General features: G+C 43.9%; 1 protein-coding gene across 1 annotated transcript in view; it reads left to right on the top strand.

The window, feature by feature from the left end:
• The window catches only part of LOC133605420 (mannosyl-oligosaccharide 1,2-alpha-mannosidase IA), a 458157-nt gene that overhangs the window by 221450 nt on the left and 212969 nt on the right, over nucleotides 1–23738 (top strand). Inside the window, exon 2 of the mRNA XM_061958737.2 lies at nucleotides 5593–5689. Coding sequence (XP_061814721.2) covers nucleotides 5593–5689 — 97 coding nt within the window. The remainder of the gene's footprint in view (nucleotides 1–5592; nucleotides 5690–23738) is intronic.

Below are 23738 nucleotides of genomic sequence, written 5' to 3'. Positions count from 1 at the left end.
ATTTTGAGTCTTTATACAAAAAGCCAAAAAGCAGTGAAGTGGTCACGTTGTGTAAATGGTCAATAAAAAGAGAATACAACAAATCATTTTTAACTTATATTCAATTGAATAGACTGCAAAGACAAGATATTTCATGTTCAAACTGGTTAAAAGCAACATGAGTGTGTAAAGGATATCACCGCATGGGCTCAGGAACACTTCAGAAAACCACTGTCAGTAACTACAGTTGGTCGCTACATCTGTAAGTGCAAGTTAAAACTCTACTATGCAAAGCCACAGCCATTTATCAACAACACCCATTGGCTCATTTGGAATATGATGCCTGCGACATGTTTCATAAAAACCTGGCACAAGTGGCACAAAAGAGTGAGAAAGTTGAGGAATGCCCATCAAAGACTTATGTGGAACATCCCACAGGTGAACAGGCTAATTGGGAACAGGTGGGTGCCATGATTGGGTATAAAAGCAGCTTCCATGAAATGCTCAGTCATTCACAAACAAGGACGGGGCGAGGGTCACCACTTTGTCAACAAATGCCTGAGCAAATTGTTTAAGAACAACATTTCTCTACCAGCTATTGCAAGGAATTTAGGGATTTCACCATCTACGCTCCGTAATATCATCAAAAAGTTCAGAGAATCTGGAGAAATCACTGCACGTAAGCCATGATATTACAGATCTTCGATCCCTCAGGCTGTACTGCATCAAAAAGCAACATGAGTGGGTAAAGGATATCACCGCATGGGCTCAGGAACACTTCAGAAAACCACTGTCAGTAACTACAGTTGGTCGCTACATCTGTAAGTGCAAGTTAAAACTCTACTATGCAAAGCCACAGCCATTTATCAACAACACCCATTGGCTCATTTGGAATATGATGCCTGCGACATGTTTCATAAAAAGCTAGCACAAGTGGCACAAAAGAGTGAGAAAGTTGAGGAATGCCCATCAAAGACTTATGTGGAACATCCCACAGGTGAACAGGCTAATTGGGAACAGGTGGGTGCCATGATTGGGTATAAAAGCAGCTTCCATGAAATGCTCAGTCATTCACAAACAAGGACGGGGCGAGGGTCACCACTTTGTCAACATATGCCTGAGCAAATTGTTTAAGAACAACATTTCTCAACCAGCTATTGCATGGAATGTAATGTAAAGGATATCACCGCATGGGCTCAGGAACACTTCAGAAAACCACTGTCAGTAACTACAGTTTGTCGCTACATCTGTAAGTGCAAGTTAAAACTCTACTATACAAAGCAAAGTGGTTAGAGTGTCCGCTCATACCAAAGACTATAAAAATGGGAGCCATTACCTCCCTGCTTGGCACTCAGCATCAAGGGTTGGAATTAGGGTTAAATCACCAAAAATTATTCCGGGGCGCGGCCACTGCTGCTGCACACTGCTCCCTTCACCTCCCAGGGGGTGATCATGGGTGATGGGTCAAATGCAGAGAATTAGTTCGCCACACCTAGTGTGTATGTGTGTGAGACAATCATTGGTACTTTAACTTTAACTTTTTTAATTTATCAACAACACCCAGAAACGCTTCGCTGGGCCCGAGCTCATCTAAGATGGACTGATACAAAGTGGAAAAAGTGTTCTGTGGTCTGACGAGTCCACATTTCACATTGTTTTTGGAAACTGTGGACGTGGTGTCCTCCGGACCAAAGAGGAAAAGAACCATCCGGATTGTTCTAGGGTGAAAGTGTAAAAGGCAGCATGTGCGATGGTATGGGGGTGTATTAGTGGCCAAGACATGGGTAACTTACACATCTGTGAAGGCACCATTCATGCTGAAAGGTACATACAGCTTTTGGAGCAAATCATCATATTCTGTTTTTATTTAGGGATCATGGGCCAAGAACCAACTAAATTGTTGTTTTCTCTCTGCGTCATGTCTGTGTGATCATGTTTCTGTTTTAGTCATGTTCGGTTTTATTTTTGAACTTTTTGTGCACTTTTGTTTTGTCACCATAGCAACCCATTAGTTTTCACCTGTCACGTCACGCACCTGTTTCACATTATGAGTCACGCACCTGTTTTTGTTAATCACGTCTATCGTATTTAAGTTCATTGTTTTCAGTTTGTCGTTCTGACGACATCCCCGCATTTATGCTTCTGCACACCCTCCACACCCTTATGACCCTTGCTGCTCTTTTTTCATGCCGGTTCCATGCCAAGCAAGTTTTTGTTTATTAAGCCACAGTTAGTGTTTTTTTGTTGTTGTTCATAGTTTCTGCTTTTGTGCAAGTATTTGTTTTCATAGCCAAGTCGTTTCTCCGCCACTGTGCGCGCTTTTCGTTTGTACTTTTTTGTAGTTATAGTGTTTAAATAAATCATGTATTCACCTTCACGTCACATCTGGTCCAATTCACTTGCACCTCGGGAGAACAAACCAAGCCATAGTCCCCCCCCCCCCCCCCGGCCGGGCGTAGTTTTTCTGGCCTTTCAGAAAGTCGACAGTGATCTCACACACTGAATACAGCATTTTGCAACTTTCTCGCTCAACCTGGCGACTTTCCAACTGCTTAGCGTTTTTTTGTTGTTGTCCTAAAACAACTGGCGTCCAGACTGGAAGTCAATCAATCAATCAATCAATATCCTTTATTTAACCAAGGAAACAAACAACCCTAATTGACATTTAAAAAATCTCTTTTCCAAGAGTAGGGATGGGAATTGATGAGATATTTCCGGTTCCGATTACACCAGGGGGGCTCATTACATCGATGGCGAGCTCGCGGTGGATGGTGGAGGGTGTGTCAGTCTAGCGGTGGATGGTGGAGGGTGTGTCAGTCCATCGCCAGCCAGCCATTTAAAAAAATAGTCCTAAAAATGAGCGATCATCAATCTTCAAGACATGACTTTGGTCACTTGATTGACATTCACTGCACCGAGGGTCTTGTGAGATGACCCTGGCTACTGCCAGATCATTATTAAGAAAAAACGACCGACAGGAAGGCGAAAAACACTTTTTTTTTTTTTCTTTTCTTTTTTTTTGCTTGTATTATCATTAACTTGTCAACAAAAACTTCTCTTTCATAAATAAATCCCCTCCACTTGCTTGCTTGCAGGAAAAGTGTGGGCACTTCTGGTTTACACTTTCAATTCTGCTGAACGAATCGGTTCCTTAAAGGTTCTCTTATCAATTCTCATTTAGATGGATAGATAGATAGATAGATAGATAGATAGATAGATAGATAGATAGATCTTTATTGTCATTGCAAAAGTACAACGAAACTATGTTTTCAGCACAAACCCGTTCAAGATTAGACAAACAAACAGTGTACAGGGTTACAGAACAGGAACGCTGATGGGTCGCCACAAGGCGCCCCGTAAAAGATGGGAAAAAGGTCAAACGCTGGGGAAGGATGAGTAAAAAAAATACAATCTAGACTGGGCTCCTAAGGGGGTCCAGTCTGGAGTGGGAAAAACCATATATATATATATATATATATATATATATATATATATATATATATATATATATATATATATATATATATATATACAGGCCCTAACCAATCTGGCGCCCTACGCAAGATTTTAGGTGGCGCCCCCCCACATCGGCAGTGAAGTGTATATACTCACAAGAAACCGAATAGCTTTGTCTTTGACCTTTTTTTACTTAAAGAAAGCAAATTAACAATCAGAATAGTTAACAAGATTAAAAAAAATATGAATAAATAAATGAATGCAAAAAATGAAAAATGAATATATGAAATACAATATTTTTTACATACATATTGCTTAATTAACATTAATGATGTGCACTTTAATAACTAGGCTTACAACTATACCTAATATATAAAGGGGTGGAAAAGTGACTATTACCTGCAGGGCAAACATTAGCTAACCAGAAGGCAATAACAATGTAAACAAAAAACACCTGCTTAAAAGATCTAATACAAATGTCCCTGAGGAATGTAAGGTGGGAGTACTGTAATTACCTAACGTTACATTATTATTTTCCATAACAATTTAGCCCCCTCCACAATATTAACCCGACGTTAAAACAGAACTAGCGATTTATTGATTAGCAATTGCCGAATCATGTAACTTTAGCTTATTGCTAAAAAGCCAGGTTACTATCACATTCTGTAACAGACAAATAATTTCATGTAGGCTAACGTTACCTACCTGCTACCTCTGTCTTTTCTCGTTTCTCCTCCTCTTCTTTTCTCTTTTTTTCTTCCCTGGGCACCTGACAGTTTTGGCCGTTTTGACATCTTGTGTTGATTTTTTGATGTGGTGACGTCCAAAAAGAGTCATGATACGGGAAGGGAGGGGGCGCACCGTGCGGGGGGGCGTAATGTTGTAACAAATAATATTTGTATTATAAAGCCTTTACTTTGCATTTTAATTAACGTGGGATTATTTTTTGTATTTAGAAATAATAGTACCAACTTTTTTTCTTTTTTTCTCCAACATTTGTGGCACTGGCGTGGCGCCCCCTGATGGACGGCACCCTTAGCATTTGCCTGTACGGCCTATGCCACGGCCCGGCCCTGTATATATATATATATATATATATATATATATATATATATATATATATATAGTCCGTGCGCACTAATTGACTGAAAGAGCACGCACTTGGCGCGATGATGTCATGTTATCCATGGAAAAATGCATTTTTAGACCATATGATTTGCCTGAGCGGCTAGGAGACCCCGAGAGTAACAAGCGCTTGCCTTGTTGCCTTTCCATTAAGAACAATAAATCAGTTTTTAGTATAAGTTTGCTGCTTTCAAGAAATGTAATGCCGAGCGCATATCATCATGTCAAGATAATGGCACTAGCATTTACTTCATTTAAGAATATTTTTCATTATTGAGCAAAAAGTTCTCTTTTTTTTCTACCAAGAAAAGTGCACTTGTTATTAGTGAGAATATACTTATTTTAAGCTATTTTTGGGTTCATTGTGGTTAGCTAATTTGACTTGTTTTGGAAAGTCTTGACAAGCCACATTTTCTTGTTCTATTGGCAGATAATTTTGCTTAGTTCAAATAAAATACCCCTAATTTTTGTGATTTTTTTTGTTTTTTGTTTTTGAACACTGACTTTTTGCAGTCTAGTTCCAAGGAATTGATACACTGGGAATTGATTCTGAACTAGAACCAGTTTTGAATAAACACCAAACACCCAGACTATACCGTAGCTTCTAATAGCGTCATTAGTTGAGTTTTTCAAGCTGTCATATCAATGTTGTTCTTCGCCGGTTCTGAAGAGACCGCCAGCGGATCTAACAAAGATTTTACCCTCGGTGTGACGACAAGGAGACGAGATCTAATCCTGTGTTTTGCATGATCTTCCACGTGAATGTTGCATCACAGGATGTTTACATGGTGAACGTCATGACTAATTGACTCAGACCTTCCAGGCAAAGATGCATCACTCCATTGGCGATTATTGGCGTACATGAAAGTCGGCTTTTGAAGACCGTGCAATGAATTTAAAAAGTCATCTCAAGTTTAGAAATGTCAGTCCTGCCTGGTTTTAGCAATGTGTGATTCCCCCATCAATAACCTTGTCATTAGTACACATGTAACCACCTTTGCCATCAACCCACCGACTGTGTCTTTGCCGCAGATGATGAAGTTTGCCTGGGACAACTACAAGCTGTACGCCTGGGGCAAGAACGAGCTGCGACCTTTGACCAAGAACGGCCATGTTGGCAACATGTTTGGTGAGTGTTTCTTTTTTGTTGTTGTTGAATGCTATTTTAAACACGCCAGAAGTCGGTAGGAATGAAAATAATCGTGTCTGTTTTGCAACATGGCTCAAAAAGTGACGGGAGGTTTATGGTGAGGCTTCAAAGAAAAGATAAGATAAGGAACAGTATTGAGACTTGCATGGATTTCCTAAAAGAAAAATGGCATTATTCTGAAATCCAGAAAAGTCATACGATATATTAATTCATGCACATTTCTTCCGTCCACGTGGAAGTGGCCGGAGCCCACATTTAAACACACAATATTTAAATATATATATATATATATATATATATATATATATATATATATATATATATATATATATATATATATATATATATATATTTATTTATTTATTTTTATATATATATATATATATATATATATATATATATATATATATATATATATATATATATATATATTTATTTATTTATTTATTTATATATATATATATATATATATATATATATATATATATATATATATATATATATATATATATTCATATATATATATATATGTATATATATATATATATATATATATATATTTATATATATATATATATATATATATTTATTCATATATATATTTGTATATATAAAGTTGTCAAGACTTGGACTATGGAGTTTTTGTTTCCCCAAGATGCAAGATAATTTGGATCGGACATGGCTTGAAGGTGGGTACACGATTTATTTATTATCAAAAAAGGAATAAACGAAAGGCGCGCACAATGGCGGAGAACAAACTATGAAATGAAAACAAAACTTGCACAAAGGCAGAAACTGAACACGAAATAACAAAACACTTACTGTGGCATGGGACCGTGAACAGGGCTTGAAAACGCGAGGATAGCAGGGGGAGAAAGGCTATGACTCCAGGACGAACAACAGAAAATGAAAAGCTTAAATAACACAGACATGATTAACAACAGGTGCGTGACTCAAAACAGGTGCATGACATGACAGGTGAAACTAATGGGTAACTATGGTGACAAGACAAGGGAGTGAAAAGACAGAAACTAAAGAGTCCTATAACTAAACAAAACATGATTACACAGACATGACAAAAGTGTTCTATCAGGTTCAGGTCAAGACTCTGTGCAGGCCAGTCAAGTTCATCCACACCAGACTCTGTCATCCATGTCTTTATGGACCTTGCTTTGTGCACTGGTGCACAGTCATGTTGGAAGAGGAAGGGGCCCGCTCCAAACTGTTCCCACAAGGTTGGGAGCGTGGAAATGTCCAAAATGTTTTATTATCCTGGAGCATTCAAAGTTCCTTTCACTGGAACTAAGGGGTCAAACCCAACTCCTGAAAAACAACCCCACACAATAATTCCTCCTCCATCAAATTTCACACTCGGCACAATGCAGTCCGAAATGTAGCGTTCTCCTGGCAACCTCCAAACCCAGACTGGTCCATCAGATTGCCAGATGGAAAAGTGTGATTCATCAGTCCACTGCTCTAGAGTCCAGTGGCGACGTGCTTTACACCACTGCATCCCACGCTTTGCATTGGACTTTGTGACGTATGGCTTAGATGCAGCTGCTCGGCCATGGAAACCCATTCCATGAAGCTCTCTGCGTACTGTACGTGGGCTAATTGGAAGGTCACATGCAGTTTGGAGCTCTGTAGCAACTGACTGTGCAGAAAGTCTTTGCACTATGCGCTTCACCATCATCTCTTGTCAGTTTATGTGGCCTACCACTTGGTGGCTGAGTTGCTGTTGTTCCCAAACTCTTCACTTTTCTTATAATACAGCCCACAGTTGACTTAGGAGGGAGGAAATTACACGACTGGATTTGTTGCACAGGCGGCATCCTATGACAGTTCCACGCTGGAAATCACTGAAAGCGGCCCATTCTTTCACAAATGTTTGTAGAAACAGTCTCCATGCTTAGGTGCTTGATTTGATACACCTGTGGCCGGGCCAAGTGATTAGGACACCTGGTTCTCATCATTTGGATGGGTGGCCTAATACTTTTGGCAATATAGTGTATTTTATTTAGGACGTATGGTCGCTGCTAGTCCTCTTTTGCTAGCATGCTAGCAGCTAACGGGCTAGGATAGACTGACCATACGTCCTCTTTTCACCGGACATGTCCTCTTTTGCGGAGCTGTCAGGGCGGAGTTTCTTAAATGCCTCAAATGTCCGGCATTTTGAGTTAGGGTTGCGTGTATTTTCAATGTACGTTCAGGGTTAAGAAGGGGTTAAAAACAAAACAAACAGCAGCATTGGTGAGGGAGGGGCAGAGACAGAGAGAGAGAGAGAGAGAGAGAGTTATGATAAACGTGCATGCGTCGCCAGGCTCTGCTTTTTATCCATAGATTTATCACATTTAATTTGTTATTATCTATAGCAGGGGTGTCAAAAGTGTGCATTTTTGTAACATTTTCCTTGTTTTATTTGGCAAGTTGAAAGAACATGGCGCCAGTATGCTGGTTTTTGTCAATAAAATACTGGAAAGGATAGAAATGTAGTTTGTCTCTTATCAGATTATTAATCGATTAATCGAAGTAATAATCGACAGATTAATCGATTATCAAATTAATCGTTAGTTGCAGCCCTAGATCTAACATAATAGTGTGAAAGTCCAGTCCATAGTGGATCTAACATAATAGTGAGAGTCCAGTCCATAATGGATCTAACATAATAGTGAGAGTCCAGTCCATAGTGGATCTAACTTAATAGTGTGAGAGTCCAGTCCATAGTGGATCTAACATAATAATGTGAGAGTCCAGTCCATAGTGGATCTAACATAATAATGTGAGAGTCCAGTCCATAGTGGATCTAACATAATAGTGTGAGAGTCCAGTCCATAGTGGATCTAACATAATAATGTGAGAGTCCAGTCCATAGTGGATCTAACATAATAGTGTGAGAGTCCAGTCCATAGTGGATCTAACATAATAGTGAGAGTCCAGTCCATAGTGGATCTAACATAATAGTGTGAGAGTCCAGTCCATAGTGGATCTAACATAATAGTGTGAGAGACAAGTCCATAGTGGATCTAACATAATAGTGTGAGAGTCCAGTCCATAGTGGATCTAACATAATAGTAAGAGTCCAGTCCATAGTGGATCTAACATAATAGTGAGAGTCCAGTCCATAGTGGATCTAACATAATAGTGAGAGTCCAGTCCATAGTGGATCTAACATAATAGTGAGAGTCCAGTCCATAATGGATCTAACATAATAGTGAGAGTCCAGTCCATAGTGGATCTAACTTAATAGTGTGAGAGTCCAGTCCATAGTGGATCTAACATAATAATGTGAGAGTCCAGTCCATAGTGGATCTAACATAACAGTGTGAGAGTCCTGTCCATAGTGGATCTAACATAATAATGTGAGAGTCCAGTCCATAGTGGATCTAACATAATAGTGTGAGAGTCCAGTCCATAGTGGATCTAACATAATAGTGAGAGTCCAGTCCATAGTGGATCTAACTTAATAGTGTGAGAGTCCAGTCCATAGTGGATCTAACATAATAATGTGAGAGTCCAGTCCATAGTGGATCTAACATAATAATGTGAGAGTCCAGTCCATAGTGGATCTAACATAATAGTGTGAGAGTCCAGTCCATAGTGGATCTAACATAATAATGTGAGAGTCCAGTCCATAGTGGATCTAACATAATAGTGTGAGAGTCCAGTCCATAGTGGATCTAACATAATAGTGAGAGTCCAGTCCATAGTGGATCTAACATAATAGTGTGAGAGTCCAGTCCATAGTGGATCTAACATAATAGTGTGAGAGACAAGTCCATAGTGGATCTAACATAATAGTGTGAGAGTCCAGTCCATAGTGGATCTAACATAATAGTAAGAGTCCAGTCCATAGTGGATCTAACATAATAGTGAGAGTCCAGTCCATAGTGGATCTAACATAATAGTGAGAGTCCAGTCCATAGTGGATCTAACATAATAGTGAGAGTCCAGTCCATAATGGATCTAACATAATAGTGAGAGTCCAGTCCATAGTGGATCTAACTTAATAGTGTGAGAGTCCAGTCCATAGTGGATCTAACATAATAATGTGAGAGTCCAGTCCATAGTGGATCTAACATAACAGTGTGAGAGTCCTGTCCATAGTGGATCTAACATAATAATGTGAGAGTCCAGTCCATAGTGGATCTAACATAATAGTGTGAGAGTCCAGTCCATAGTGGATCTAACATAATAGTGAGAGTCCAGTCCATAGTGGATCTAACATAATAGTGTGAGAGTCCAGTCCATAGTGGATCTAACATAATAGTGTGAGAGTCAAGTCCATAGTGGATCTAACATAATAGTGTGAGAGTCCAGTCCATAGTGGATCTAACATAATAGTAAGAGTCCAGTCCATAGTGGATCTAACATAATAGTGAGAGTCCAGTCCATAGTGGATCTAACATAATAGTGAGAGTCCAGTCCATAGTGGATCTAACATAATAGTGAGAGAGTCCAGTCCATAGTGGATCTAACATATTAGTGTGAGAGTCCAGTCCATAGTGGATCTAACATAATAGTGTGAGAGTCCAGTCCATAGTGGATCTAACATAATAGTGAGAGTCCAGTCCATAGTGGATCTAACATAATAGTGCGAGAGTCCAGTCCATAGTGGATCTAACATAATAGTGTGAGAGTCCAGTCCATAATGGATTTAACATAATAGTGTGAGAGTCCAGTCCATAGTGGATCTAACATAATAGTGTGAGAGTCCAGTCCAAGTGGATCTAACATAATAGTGTGAGAGTCCAGTCCATAGTGGATCTAACATAATAGTGAGAGTCCAGTCCATAGTGGATCTAACATAATAGTGTGAGAGTCCAGTCCATAGTGGATCTAACATAATAGTGAGAGTCCAGTCCATAGTGGATCTAACATAATAGTGTGAGAGTCCAGTCCATAGTGGATCTAACATAATAGTGAGAGTCCAGTCCATAGTGGATCTAACATAGTAGTGTGACAGTCCAGTCCATAGTGGATCTAACATAACAGTGTGAGAGTCCAGTCCATAGTGGATCTAACATAATAGTGTGAGAGTTCAGTCCATAGTGGATCGAACATAATAGTGTGAGAGTCCGGTCCATAGTGGATCTAACATAATAGTGAGAGTCCAGTCCATAGTGGATCTAACATAATAGTGAGAGTCCAGTCCATAGTGGATCTAACATAATAGTGAGAGTCCAGTCCATAGTGGATCTAACATAATAGTGAGAGTCCAGTCCATAGTGGATCTAACATAATAGTGTGAGAGTCTAGTCCATAGTGGATCTAACATAATAGTGTGAGAGTCCAGTCCATAGTGGATCTAACATAATAGTGTGAGAGTCCAGTCCATAGTGGATCTAACATAATAGTGAGAGTCCAGTCCATAGTGGATCTAACATAATAGTGTGAGAGTCCAGTCCATAGTGGATCTAACATAATAGTGTGAGAGTCCAGTCAATAGTGGATCCAACATAATAGTGTGAGAGTCCAGTCCTTAGTGAATCTAACACAATAGTGAGAGTCCAGTCCATAGTGGATCTAACATAATAGTGAGAGTCCAATCCATAGTGGATCTAACATAATAGTGAGAGTCCAGTCCATAGTGGATCTAACATAATAGTGAGAGTCTAGTCCATATTGGATATAACATTATAGTGTGAGAGTCCAGTCCATAGTGGATCTAACATAATAGTGTGAGAGTCCAGTCAATAGTGGATCTAACATAATAGTGTGAGAGTCCAGTCCATAGTGAATCTAACACAATAGTGAGAGTCCAGTCCATAGTGGATCTAACATAATAGTGAGAGTCCAATTCATAGTGGATCTAACACAATAGTGAGAGTCCAGTCCATAGTGGATCTAACATAATAGTGAGAGTCCAGTCCATAGTGGATCTAACATAATAGTGTGAGAGTCCAGTCCATAGTGGATCTAACATAACAGTGTGAGAGTCCAGTCCATAGTGGATCTAACATAATAGTGTGAGAGTCCAGTCCATAGTGGATCTAACATAATAGTGAGAGTCCAGTCCATAGTGGATCTAACATAATAGTGTGAGAGTCCAGTCCATAGTGGATCTAACATAATAGTGAGAGTCCAGTCCATAGTGGATCTAACATAATAGTGTGAGAGTCCAGTCCATAGTGGATCTAACATAATAGTGAGAGTCCAGTCCACAGTGGATCTAACATAATAGTCTGAGTGTCCAGTCCATAGTGGATCTAACATAATAGTGTGAGAGTCCAGTCCATAGTGGATCTAACATAATAGTGAGAGTCCAGTCCATAGTGGATCTAACATAATAGTGTGAGAGTCCAGTCCATAGTGGATCTAACATAATAGTGTGAGAGTCCAGTCCATAGTGGATCTAACACAATAGTGAGAGAGTCCAGTCCATAGTGGATCTAACATATTAGTGTGAGAGTCCAGTCCATAGTGGATCTAACATAATAGTGTGAGAGTCCAGTCCATAGTGGATCTAACATAATAGTGTGAGAGTCCAGTCCATAGTGAATCTAACACAATAGTGAGAGTCCAGTCCATAGTGGATCTAACATAATAGTGAGAGTCCAATCCATAGTGGATCTAACATAATAGTGAGAGTCCAGTCCATAGTGGATCTAACATAATAGTGAGAGTCCAGTCCATAGTGGATCTAACATAATAGTGAGAGTCTAGTCCATATTGGATATAACATTATAGTGTGAGAGTCCAGTCCATAGTGGATCTAACATAATAGTGAATCTTACTTAGATTTCAGTTTTTGCCGTGTAAAAACACTCCAACAGACATCCCACATGGGACCTTGTAGTAAGTATAAACAGTTGTAGTTATATTGTAAAACTTCCAAAGGTGTTTTCAAGTGATGATTGAAGAATCCATCTGACTAGAAAGACTACGGAGTCTATAATAACGAGCACAGTTCTCATCTTCTCGCTAACAATCTTCTTGGTAGAGTGTGCTGTGCAGCCAAGCGTTGAGCCCCGAGTGCGCCTCATATGTTCCCAGAATAAATCATCCTCACGACGCTCGACAAAACAACAGCGACATAAGCAAATGTATTTTTCTCACACTTCCCACGAACATCCTCCGAGTCTCCGGCAAATGTGAGCTGGTAAATGTCACCATCAAGGCAGCCGCAGCGAAGCCAGGTATGAAATTGGATGCTGTGTTCCTGAATGTAACTCAGACATGATTGCGTCCACGGCCAGCGAGGGAAGACATCTCTGCTGCTGCGTACTTAAAGACCAGGCGTTCGCCTCACGCACTGAACTGCAACCTTATTGTCGCCTGTTTGATACCGGAGTTCTGTAACGCTCAAGACTGAATCTTGTTAGCCTTCCTCTGAACAAAGTAGCTTCTGAATGTTTAATTGCATCAATTAATTATTGTATTGATCGCACTTAACAAACTGAACGTCATTGCTGGCTCTGACTATGTAAAGTGATTTTTTTTTGTTCAATATGGACCCCAATTATCTGTCTTCTTTGAAGTTATTGCCTTTCATGACCACGTAGGCCAGCAGGCACAACGTTGATTACACATGCATGTCTTTTAGAACTGACTTTAATACAACCTTGCAAAATATCCATCCATCCATCCATCCATCCTCTTCCGCTTATCCGAGGTCAGGTCGCGGGGGCAGCAGCCTAAGCAGGGAAGCCCAGACTTTCCTCTCCCCAGCCACTTCGTCCAGCTCCTCCCGGGGGATCCCGAGGCGTTCCCAGGCCAGCCGGGAGACATAGTCTTCCCAACGTGTCCTGGGTCTTCCTCGTGGCCTCCTACCGGTCGGACGTGTCCTAAACACCTCCCTAGGGAGGCGCTCGGGTGGCATCCTGACCAGATGCCCGAACCACCTCATCTGGCTCCTCTCGATGTGGAGGAGCAGCGGCTTTACTTTGAGCTCCCCTCGGATGACAGAGCTTCTCACCCTATCTCTAAGGGAGAGACCCGCCACCCGGCGGAGGAAACTCATTTCGGCCGCTTGTACCCGTGATCTTGTCCTTTCGGTCATAACCCAAAGCTCATGACCATAGGTGAGGATGGGAGCGTAGATCGACCGGTAAATTGAGAGCTTTGCCTTCCGGCTCAGCTCCTTCTTCACCACAACGGATCGATACAGCGTCCGCATTACTGAAGACGCCGCACCGATCCGCCTGTCGATCTCACGATCCACTCTTCCCTCACTCGTGAACAAGACTCCGAGGTACTTGAACTCCTCCACTTGGGGCAAGATCTCCTCCCCAACCCGGAGATGGCACTCCACCCTTTTCCGGGCGAGAACCATGGACTCGGACTTGGAGGTGCTGATTCTCATCCCAGTCGCTTAACACTCAGCTGCGAACCGATCCAGTGAGAGCTGAAGATCCTGGCTAGATGAAGCCATCAGGACCACATCATCTGCAAAATGCAGAGACCTAATCCTGCAGCCATCAAACCGAATCCCCTCAACGCCTTGACTGCGCCTAGTATTCTGTCCATAAAAGTTATGAACAGAATCGGTGACAAAGGGCAGCCTTGGCGGAGTCCAACCCTCACCGGAAACGTGTCCGACTTACTGCCGGCAATGCGAACCAAGCTCTGACACTGATCATACAGGGAGCGGACCGCCACAATCAGACAGTCCGAAACCCCATACTCTCTGAGCACTACCTACAGGACTTCCCGAGGGACACGGTCGAATGCCTTTTCCAAGTCCACAAAGCACATGTAGACTGGTTGGGCAAACTCCCATGCACCCTCAAGGACCCTGCCCAGAGTATAGAGCTGGTCCACAGTTCCACGACCAGGACGAAAACCACACTGTTCCTCCTGAATCCGAGGTTCGACTATCCGGCGTAGCCTCCTCTCCAGTACACCTGAATAGACCTTACTTTGCAAAATAGTTGTTTGTAAATTTAGAAATGACCAACATTCATTGGTCAAACCAACGTCACAACCTGACATTGAGTAAAAGTTGTCTATAAGCATGATGTTTTAAAGCGGAACATTATCACAATTTCAGAAGGGTTAAAACCATTAAAAATCAGTTCCCAGTGGCTTATTTTATTTTTCGAAGTTTTTTTCAAAATTTTACCTATCACGCAATATCCCTAAAAAAAGCTTCAAAGTGCCTGATTTTAACCATTGTTATATACACCCGTCCATTTTCCTGTGACGTCACATAGTGATGCCAATACAAACAAACATGGCGGAAAGAACAGCAAGCTATAGCGACATTAGCTCGGATTCAGACTCGGATTTCAGCGGCTTAAGCGATTCAACAGATTACGCATGTATTGAAACGGATGGTTGTAGTGTGGAGGCAGGTAGCGAAAACGAAATTGAAGAAGAAACTGAAGCGAATGAGCTATATCGGTTTGAACCGTATGCAAGCGAAACCGACGAAAACGACACGACAGCCAGCGACACGGGAGAAAGCGAGGACGAATTTGGCGATCGCCTTCTAACCAACGATTGGTATGTGTTTGTTTGGCATTAAAGGAAACTAAGAACTATGAACTAGGTTTACAGCATATTAAATACATTTGGCAACAACATGCACTTTGAGAGTGCAGACAGCCCAATTTTCATCAATTAATATATTCTGTAGACATACCCTCATGTCAGCAGGCCAGGGAAGCTAGGGTCGATATTCTTCTCTTGATCATCTTCGGGACGGTGTGAGCCAAGACATCCAGGGAGGTTTAGCTCGCTCGTCTGCGGGAACAAACTGCCGCCATCGCTTGCCGTGCTAGCGAGGTCCTTTGTCCCTGAATTGCTCACACACTCCGGCAGATTCAATGGGGGTCTGGCGGCAGATTTCTTTGACTTTATCGTTGGAAATGCATCTGCTTTGAGTGTCGCAGGATATCCACACGTTCTTGCCATCTCTGTCGTAGCATAGCTTTCGTCGGTAAAGTGTGCGGAACAAACGTCCAATTTCTTGCCACTTTGGCATCTTTGGGCCACTGGTGCAACTTGAATCCCGTCCCTGTTCGTGTTGTTACACCCTCCGACAACACACCGACGAGGCATGATGTCTCCAAGGTACGGAAAACAGTCGAAAAAACGGAAAATAACAGAGCTGATTTGACTCGGTGTTTGAGAAAATGACGTTGTGACGTCATTGCTCCGAGAGCGAATAATAGAAAGGCGTTTAATTCGCCAAAATTCACCCATTTAGAGTTCGGAAATCGGTTAAAAAAATATATGGTCTTTTTTCTGCAACATCAAGGTATATATTGACGCTTACATAGGTCTGGTGATAATGTTCCCCTTTAACGTTTTGTGTCGTAGAATATTAGTTGGGAAATGAACAAATGTTCTCTATCTTCTTGTTGTGTGACATTCATCCTCCGCTGTCGCCATCCATCCATCCATCCATCCATCTTCTTCCGCTTATCCGAGGTCGGGTCGCGGGGGCAGCAGCCTAAGCAGGGAAGCCCAGACTTCCCTCTCCCCAGCCACTTCGTCCAGCTCCTCCCGGGGGATCCCGAGGCGTTCCCAGGCCAGCCGGGAGACATAGTCTTCCCAGCATGTCCTGGGTCTTCCCCGTGGCCTCCTACCGGTCGGACGTGCTCGAAACACCTTCCTAGGGAGGCGTTCGGGTGGCATCCTGACCAGATGCCCGAACCACCTCATCTGGCTCCTCTCGATGTGGAGGAGCAGCGGCTTTACTTTGAGCTCCCCCCGAATGACAGAGCTTCTCACCCTATCTCTAAGGGAGAGCCCCGCCACTCGGCGGAGGAAACTCATTTCGGCCGCTTGTACCCGTGATCTTGTCCTTTCGGTCATGACCCAAAGCTCATGACCATAGGTGAGGATGGGAACGTAGATCGACCGGTAAATTGAGAGCTTTGCCTTCCGGCTCAGCTCCTTCTTCACCACAACGGATCGATACAGCGTCCGCATTACTGAAGACGCCGCACCGATCCGCCTGTCGATCTCACGATCCACTCTTCCCCCACTCGTGAACAAGACTCCGAGGTACTTGAACTCCTCCACTTGGGGCAAGATCTCCTCCCCAACCCGGAGATGGCACTCCACCCTTTTCCGGGCGAGAACCATGGACTCGGACTTGGAGGTGCTGATTCTCATCCCAGTCGCTTCACACTCAGCTGCGAACCGATCCAGTGAGAGCTGAAGATCCTGGCTAGATGAAGCCATCAGGACCACATCATCTGCAAAAAGCAGAGACCTAATCCTGCAGCCATCAAACCGAATCCCCTCAACGCCTTGACTGCGCCTAGAAATTCTGTCCATAAAAGTTATGAACAGAATGGGTGACAAAGGGCAGCCTTGGCGGAGTCCAACCCTCACCGGAAACGTGTCCGACTTACTGCCGGCAATGCGAACCAAGCTCTGACACTGATCATACAGGGAGCGGACCGCCACAATCAGACAGTCCGAAACCCCATACTCTCTGAGCACTACCCACAGGACTTCCCGAGGGACACGGTCGAATGCCTTCTCCAAGTCCACAAAGCACATGTAGACTGGTTGGGCAAACTCCTATGCACCCTCAAGGACCCTGCCCAGAGTATAGAGCTGGTCCACAGTTCCACGACCAGGACGAAAACCACACTGTTCCTCCTGAATCCGAGGTTCGACTATCCGGCGTAGCCTCCTCTCCAGTACACCTGAATAGACCTTACTTTGCAAAATAGTTGTTTGTAAATTTAGAAATGACCAACATTCATTGGTCAAACCAACGTCACAACCTGACATTGAATACAAGTTGTCTATAAGCATGATGTTTTAAAGGGGAACATTATCACAATTTCAGAAGGGTTAAAACCATTAAAAATCAGTTCCCAGTGGCTTATTTTATTTTTCGAAGTTTTTCGAATTTTACCTATCACGCAATATCCCTAAAAAAAGCTTCAAAGTGCCTGATTTTAACCATCGTTATATACACCCGTCCATTTTCCTGTGACGTCACATAGTGATGCCAACACAAACAAACATGGCGGATAGAACAGCAAGCTATAGCGACATTAGCTCGGGTTCAGACTCGGATTTCAGCGGCTTAAGCGATTCAACAGATTACGCATGTATTGAAACGGATGGTTGTAGTGTGGAGGCAGGTAGCGAAAACGAAATTGAAGAAGAAACCGAAGCTATTGAGCCATATCGGTTTGAACCGTATGCCAGCGAAACCGACGAAAACGACACGACAGCCAGCGACACGGGAGAAAGCGAGGACGAATTCGGCGATCGCCTTCTAACCAACGATTGGTATGTGTTTGTTTGGCATTAAAGGAAACTAACAACTATGAACTAGGTTTACAGCATATGAAATACATTTGGCAACAAAATGCACTTTGAGAGTGCAGACAGCCCAGTTTTCATCAATTAATATATTCTGTAGACATACCTTCATCCGCGCTCTTTTCCTGAAAGCTGATCTGTCCAGTCCAGTTGGAAATGCATCTGCTTTGAGTGTCGCAGGATATCCACACATTCTTGCCATCTCTGTCGTAGCATAGCTTTCGTCGGTAAAGTGTGCGGAACAAACGTCCAATTTCTTGCCACTTTCGCATCTTTGGGCCACTGGTGCAACTTGAATCCGTCCCTGTTGGTGTTGTTACACCCTCCGACAACACACCGACGAGGCATGATGTCTCCAAGGTACGGAAAACAGTCGAAAAAACGGAAAATAACAGAGCTGATTTGACTCGGTGTTTGAGAAAATGACGTTGTGACGTCATTGCTCCGAGAGCGAATAATAGAAAGGCGTTTAATTCGCCAAAATTCACCCATTTAGAGTTCGGAAATCGGTTAAAAAAATATATGGTCTTTTTTCTGCAACATCAAGGTATATATTGACGCTTACATAGGTCTGGTGATAATGTTCCCCTTTAACGTTTTGTGTCGTAGAATATTAGTTGGGAAATGAACAAATGTTCTCTATCTTCTTGTTGTGTGACATTCATCCTCCGCTGTCGCCATCCATCCATCCATCCATCCATCTTCTTCCGCTTATCCGAGGTCGGGTCGCGGGGGCAGCAGCCTAAGCAGGGAAGCCCAGACTTCCCTCTCCCCAGGCCACTTCGTCCAGCTCCTCCCGGGGGATCCCGAGGCGTTCCCAGGCCAGCCGGGAGACATAGTCTTCCCAACGTGTCCTGGGTCTTCCTCGTGGCCTCCTACTGGTCGGACGTGCCCTAAACACCTCCCTAGGGAGGCGCTCGGGTGGCATCCTGACCAGATGCCCGAACCACCTCATCTGGCTCCTCTCGATGTGGAGGAGCAGCGGCTTTACTTTGAGCTCCCCTCGGATGACAGAGCTTCTCACCCTATCTCTAAGGGAGAGACCCGCCACCCGGCGGAGGAAACTCATTTCGGCCGCTTGTACCCGTGATCTTGTCCTTTCGGTCATAACCCAAAGCTCATGACCATAAGTGAGGATGGGAGCGTAGATCGACCGGTAAATTGAGAGCTTTGCCTTCCGGCTCAGCTCCTTCTTCACCACAACGGATCGATACAGCGTCCGCATTACTGAAGACGCCGCACCGATCCGCCTGTCGATCTCACGATCCACTCTTCCCTCACTCGTGAACAAGACTCCGAGGTACTTGAACTCCTCCACTTGGGGCAAGATCTCCTCCCCAACCCGGAGATGGCACTCCACCCTTTTCCGGGCGAGAACCATGGACTCGGACTTGGAGGTGCTGATTCTCATCCCAGTCGCTTCACACTCAGCTGCGAACCGATCCAGTGAGAGCTGAAGATCCTGGCTAGATGAAGCCATCAGGACCACATCATCTGCAAAAAGCAGAGACCTAATCCTGCAGCCACCAAACCGAATCCCCTCAACGCCTTGACTGCGCCTAGAAATTCTGTCCATAAAAGGTATGAACAGAATCGGTGACAAAGGGCAGCCTTGGCGGAGTCCAACCCTCACCGGAAACGTGTCCGACTTACTGCCGGCAATGCGAACCAAGCTCTGACACTGATCATACAGGGAGCGGACCGCCACAATCAGACAGTCCGAAACCCCATACTCTCTGAGCACTACCCACAGGACTTCCCGAGGGACACGGTCGAATGCCTTCTCCAAGTCCACAAAGCACATGTAGACTGGTTGGGCAAACTCCTATGCACCCTCAAGGACCCTGCCCAGAGTATAGAGCTGGTCCACAGTTCCACGACCAGGACGAAAACCACACTGTTCCTCCTGAATCCGAGGTTCGACTATCCGGCGTAGCCTCCTCTCCAGTACACCTGAATAGACCTTACTTTGCAAAATAGTTGTTTGTAAATTTAGAAATGACCAACGTCACAACCTGACATTGAGTAAAAGTTGTCTATAAGCATGATGTTTTAAAGCGGAACATTATCACAATTTCAGAAGGGTTAAAACCATTAAAAATCAGTTCCCAGTGGCTTATTATATTTTTCAAAGTTTTTTTAAAAATTTTACCCATCACGCAATATCCCTAAAAAAAAGCTTCAAAGTGCCTGATTTTAACCATCGTTATATACACCCGTCCATTTTCCTGTGACGTCACATAGTGATGCCAACACAAACAAACATGGCGGAAAGAACAGCAAGCTATAGCGACATTAGCTCGGATTCAGACTCGGATTTCAGCGGCTTAAGCGATTCAACAGATTACGCATGTATTGAAACGGATGGTTGTAGTGTGGAGGCAGGTAGCGAAAACGAAATTGAAGAAGAAACTGAAGCTATTGAGCCATATCGGTTTGAACCGTATGCAAGCGAAAGCGACGAAAACGACACGAGAGCCAGCGACACGGGAGAAAGCGAGGACGAATTCGGCGATCGCCTTCTAACCAACGATTGGTATGTGTTTGTTTGGCATTAAAGGAAACTAACAACTATGAACTAGGTTTACAGCATATGAAATACATTTGGCAACAACATGCACTTTGAGAGTGCAGACAGCCCAGTTTTCATCAATTAATATATTCTGTAGACATACCCTCATCCGCGCTCTTTTCCTGAAAGCTGATCTGTCCAGTCCAGTTGGAAATGCATCTGCTTTGAGTGTCGCAGGATATCCACACATTCTTGCCATCTCTGTCGTAGCATAGCTTTCGTCGGTAAAGTGTGCGGAACAAACGTCCAATTTCTTGCCACTTTCGCATCTTTGGGCCACTGGTGCAACTTGAATCCGTCCCTGTTGGTGTTGTTACACCCTCCGACAACACACCGACGAGGCATGATGTCTCCAAGGTACGGAAAACAGTCGAAAAAACGGAAAATAACAGAGCTGATTTGACTCGGTGTTTGAGAAAATGACGTTGTGACGTCATTGCTCCGAGAGCGAATATTAGAAAGGCGTTTAATTCGCCAAAATTCACCCATTTAGAGTTCGGAAATCGGTTAAAAAAATATATGGTCTTTTTTCTGCAACATCAAGGTATATATTGACGCTTACATAGGTCTGCTGATAATGTTCCCCTTTAACGTTTTGTGTCGTAGAATATTAGTTGGGAAATGAACAAATGTTCTCTATCTTCTTGTTGTGTGACATTCATCCTCCGCTGTCGCCATCCATCCATCCATCCATCCATCTTCTTCCGCTTATCCGAGGTCGGGTCGCGGGGGCAGCAGCCTAAGCAGGGAAGCCCAGACTTCCCTCTCCCCAGCCACTTCGTCCAGCTCCTCCCGGGGGATCCCGAGGCGTTCCCAGGCCAGCCGGGAGACATAGTCTTCCCAGCATGTCCTGGGTCTTCCCCGTGGCCTCCTACCGGTCGGACGTGCTCGAAACACCTTCCTAGGGAGGCGTTCGGGTGGCATCCTGACCAGATGCCCGAACCACCTCATCTGGCTCCTCTCGATGTGGAGGAGCAGCGGCTTTACTTTGAGCTCCCCCCGAATGACAGAGCTTCTCACCCTATCTCTAAGGGAGAGCCCCGCCACTCGGCGGAGGAAACTCATTTCGGCCGCTTGTACCCGTGATCTTGTCCTTTCGGTCATGACCCAAAGCTCATGACCATAGGTGAGGATGGGAACGTAGATCGACCGGTAAATCGAGAGCTTTGCCTTCCGGCTCAGCTCCTTCTTCACCACAACGGATCGATACAGCGTCCGCATTACTGAAGACGCCGCACCGATCCGCCTGTCGATCTCACGATCCACTCTTCCCTCACTCGTGAACAAGACTCCGAGGTACTTGAACTCCTCCACTTGGGGCAAGATCTCCTCCCCAACCCGGAGATGGCACTCCACCCTTTTCCGGGCGAGAACCATGGACTCTGACTTGGAGGTGCTGATTCTCATCCCAGTCGCTTCACACTCAGCTGCGAACCGATCCAGTGAGAGCTGAAGATCCTGGCTAGATGAAGCCATCAGGACCACATCATCTGCAAAAAGCAGAGACCTAATCCTGCAGCCATCAAACCGAATCCCCTCAACGCCTTGACTGCGCCTAGAATTTCTGTCCATAAAAGTTATGAACAGAATCGGTGACAAAGGGCAGCCTTGGCGGAGTCCAACCCTCACCGGAAACGTGTCCGACTTACTGCCGGCAATGCGAACCAAGCTCTGACACTGATCATACAGGGAGCGGGCCGCCACAATCAGACAGTCCGATACCCCATACTCTCTGAGCACTCCCCACAGGACTTCCCGAGGGACACGGTCGAATGCCTTCTCCAAGTCCACAAAGCACATATAGACTGGTTGGGCAAACTCCCATGCACCCTCAAGGACCCTGCCGAGAGTATAGAGCTGGTCCACAGTTCCACGACCAGGACGAAAACCACACTGTTCCTCCTGAATCCGAGGTTTGACTATCCGGCGTAGCCTCCTCTCCAGTACACCTGAATAGACCTTACTTTGCAAAATAGTTGTTTGTAAATTTAGAAATGACCAACATTCATTGGTCAAACCAACGTCACAACCTGACATTGAGTAAAAGTTGTCTATAAGCATGATGTTTTAAAGGGGAACATTATCACAATTTCAGAAGGGTTTAAACCATTAAAAATCAGTTCCCAGTGGCTTATTTTATTTTTCGAAGTTTTTTTCAAAATTTTACCCATCATGCAATATCCCTAAAAAAAAGCTTCAAAGTGCCTGATTTTAACCATCGTTATATACACCCGTCCATTTTCCTGTGACGTCACATAGTGAAGCCAACACAAACAAACATGGCGGAAAGAACAGCAAGCTATAGCGACATTAGCTCGGATTCAGACTCGGATTTCAGCGGCTTAAGCGATCCAACATATTACGCATGTATTGAAACGGATGGTTGTAGTGTGGAGGCAGGTAGCGAAAACGAAATTGAAGAAGAAACTGAAGCGAATGAGCTATATCGGTTTGAACCGTATGCAAGCGAAACCGACGAAAACGACACGACAGCCAGCGACACGGGAGAAAGCGAGGACGAATTCGGCGATCGCCTTCTAACCAACGATTGGTATGTGTTTGTTTGGCATTAAAGGAAACTAAGAACTATGAACTAGGTTTACAGCATATTAAATACATTTGGCAACAACATGCACTTTGAGAGTGCAGACAGCCCAATTTTCATCAATTAATATATTCTGTAGACATACCCTCATGTCAGCAGGCCAGGGAAGCTAGGGTCGATATTCTTCTCTTGATCATCTTCGGGACGGTGTGAGCCAAGACATCCAGGGGGTTTAGCTCGCTCGTCTGCGGGAACAAACTGCCGCCATTGTTTGCCGTGCAACCGAGGTCCTTTGTCTTTGAATTGCTCACACACTCTGGCAGATTCAATGGGGGTCTGGCGGCAGATTTCTTTGACTTTATCGTTGGAAATGCATCTGCTTTGAGTGTCGCAGGATATCCACACATTCTTGCCATCTCTGTCGTAGCATAGCTTTCGTCGGTAAAGTGTGCGGAACAAACGTCCAATTTCTTGCCACTTTGGCATCTTTGGGCCACTGGTGCAACTTGAATCCGTCCCTGTTCGTGTTGTTACACCCTCCGACAACACACCGACGAGGCATGATGTCTCCAAGGTACGGAAAACAGTCGAAAAAATGGAAAATAACAGAGCTGATTTGACTCGGTGTTTGAGAAAATGGCGTCACGTTGTGACGTCATTGCTCCGAGAGCGAA

The sequence above is a fragment of the Nerophis lumbriciformis genome, linkage group LG04 (assembly GCF_033978685.3).
Source record: "Nerophis lumbriciformis linkage group LG04, RoL_Nlum_v2.1, whole genome shotgun sequence".
NCBI lineage: Eukaryota > Metazoa > Chordata > Actinopteri > Syngnathiformes > Syngnathidae > Nerophis > Nerophis lumbriciformis.
This window is presented reverse-complemented; position numbering and strand designations above follow the sequence as displayed.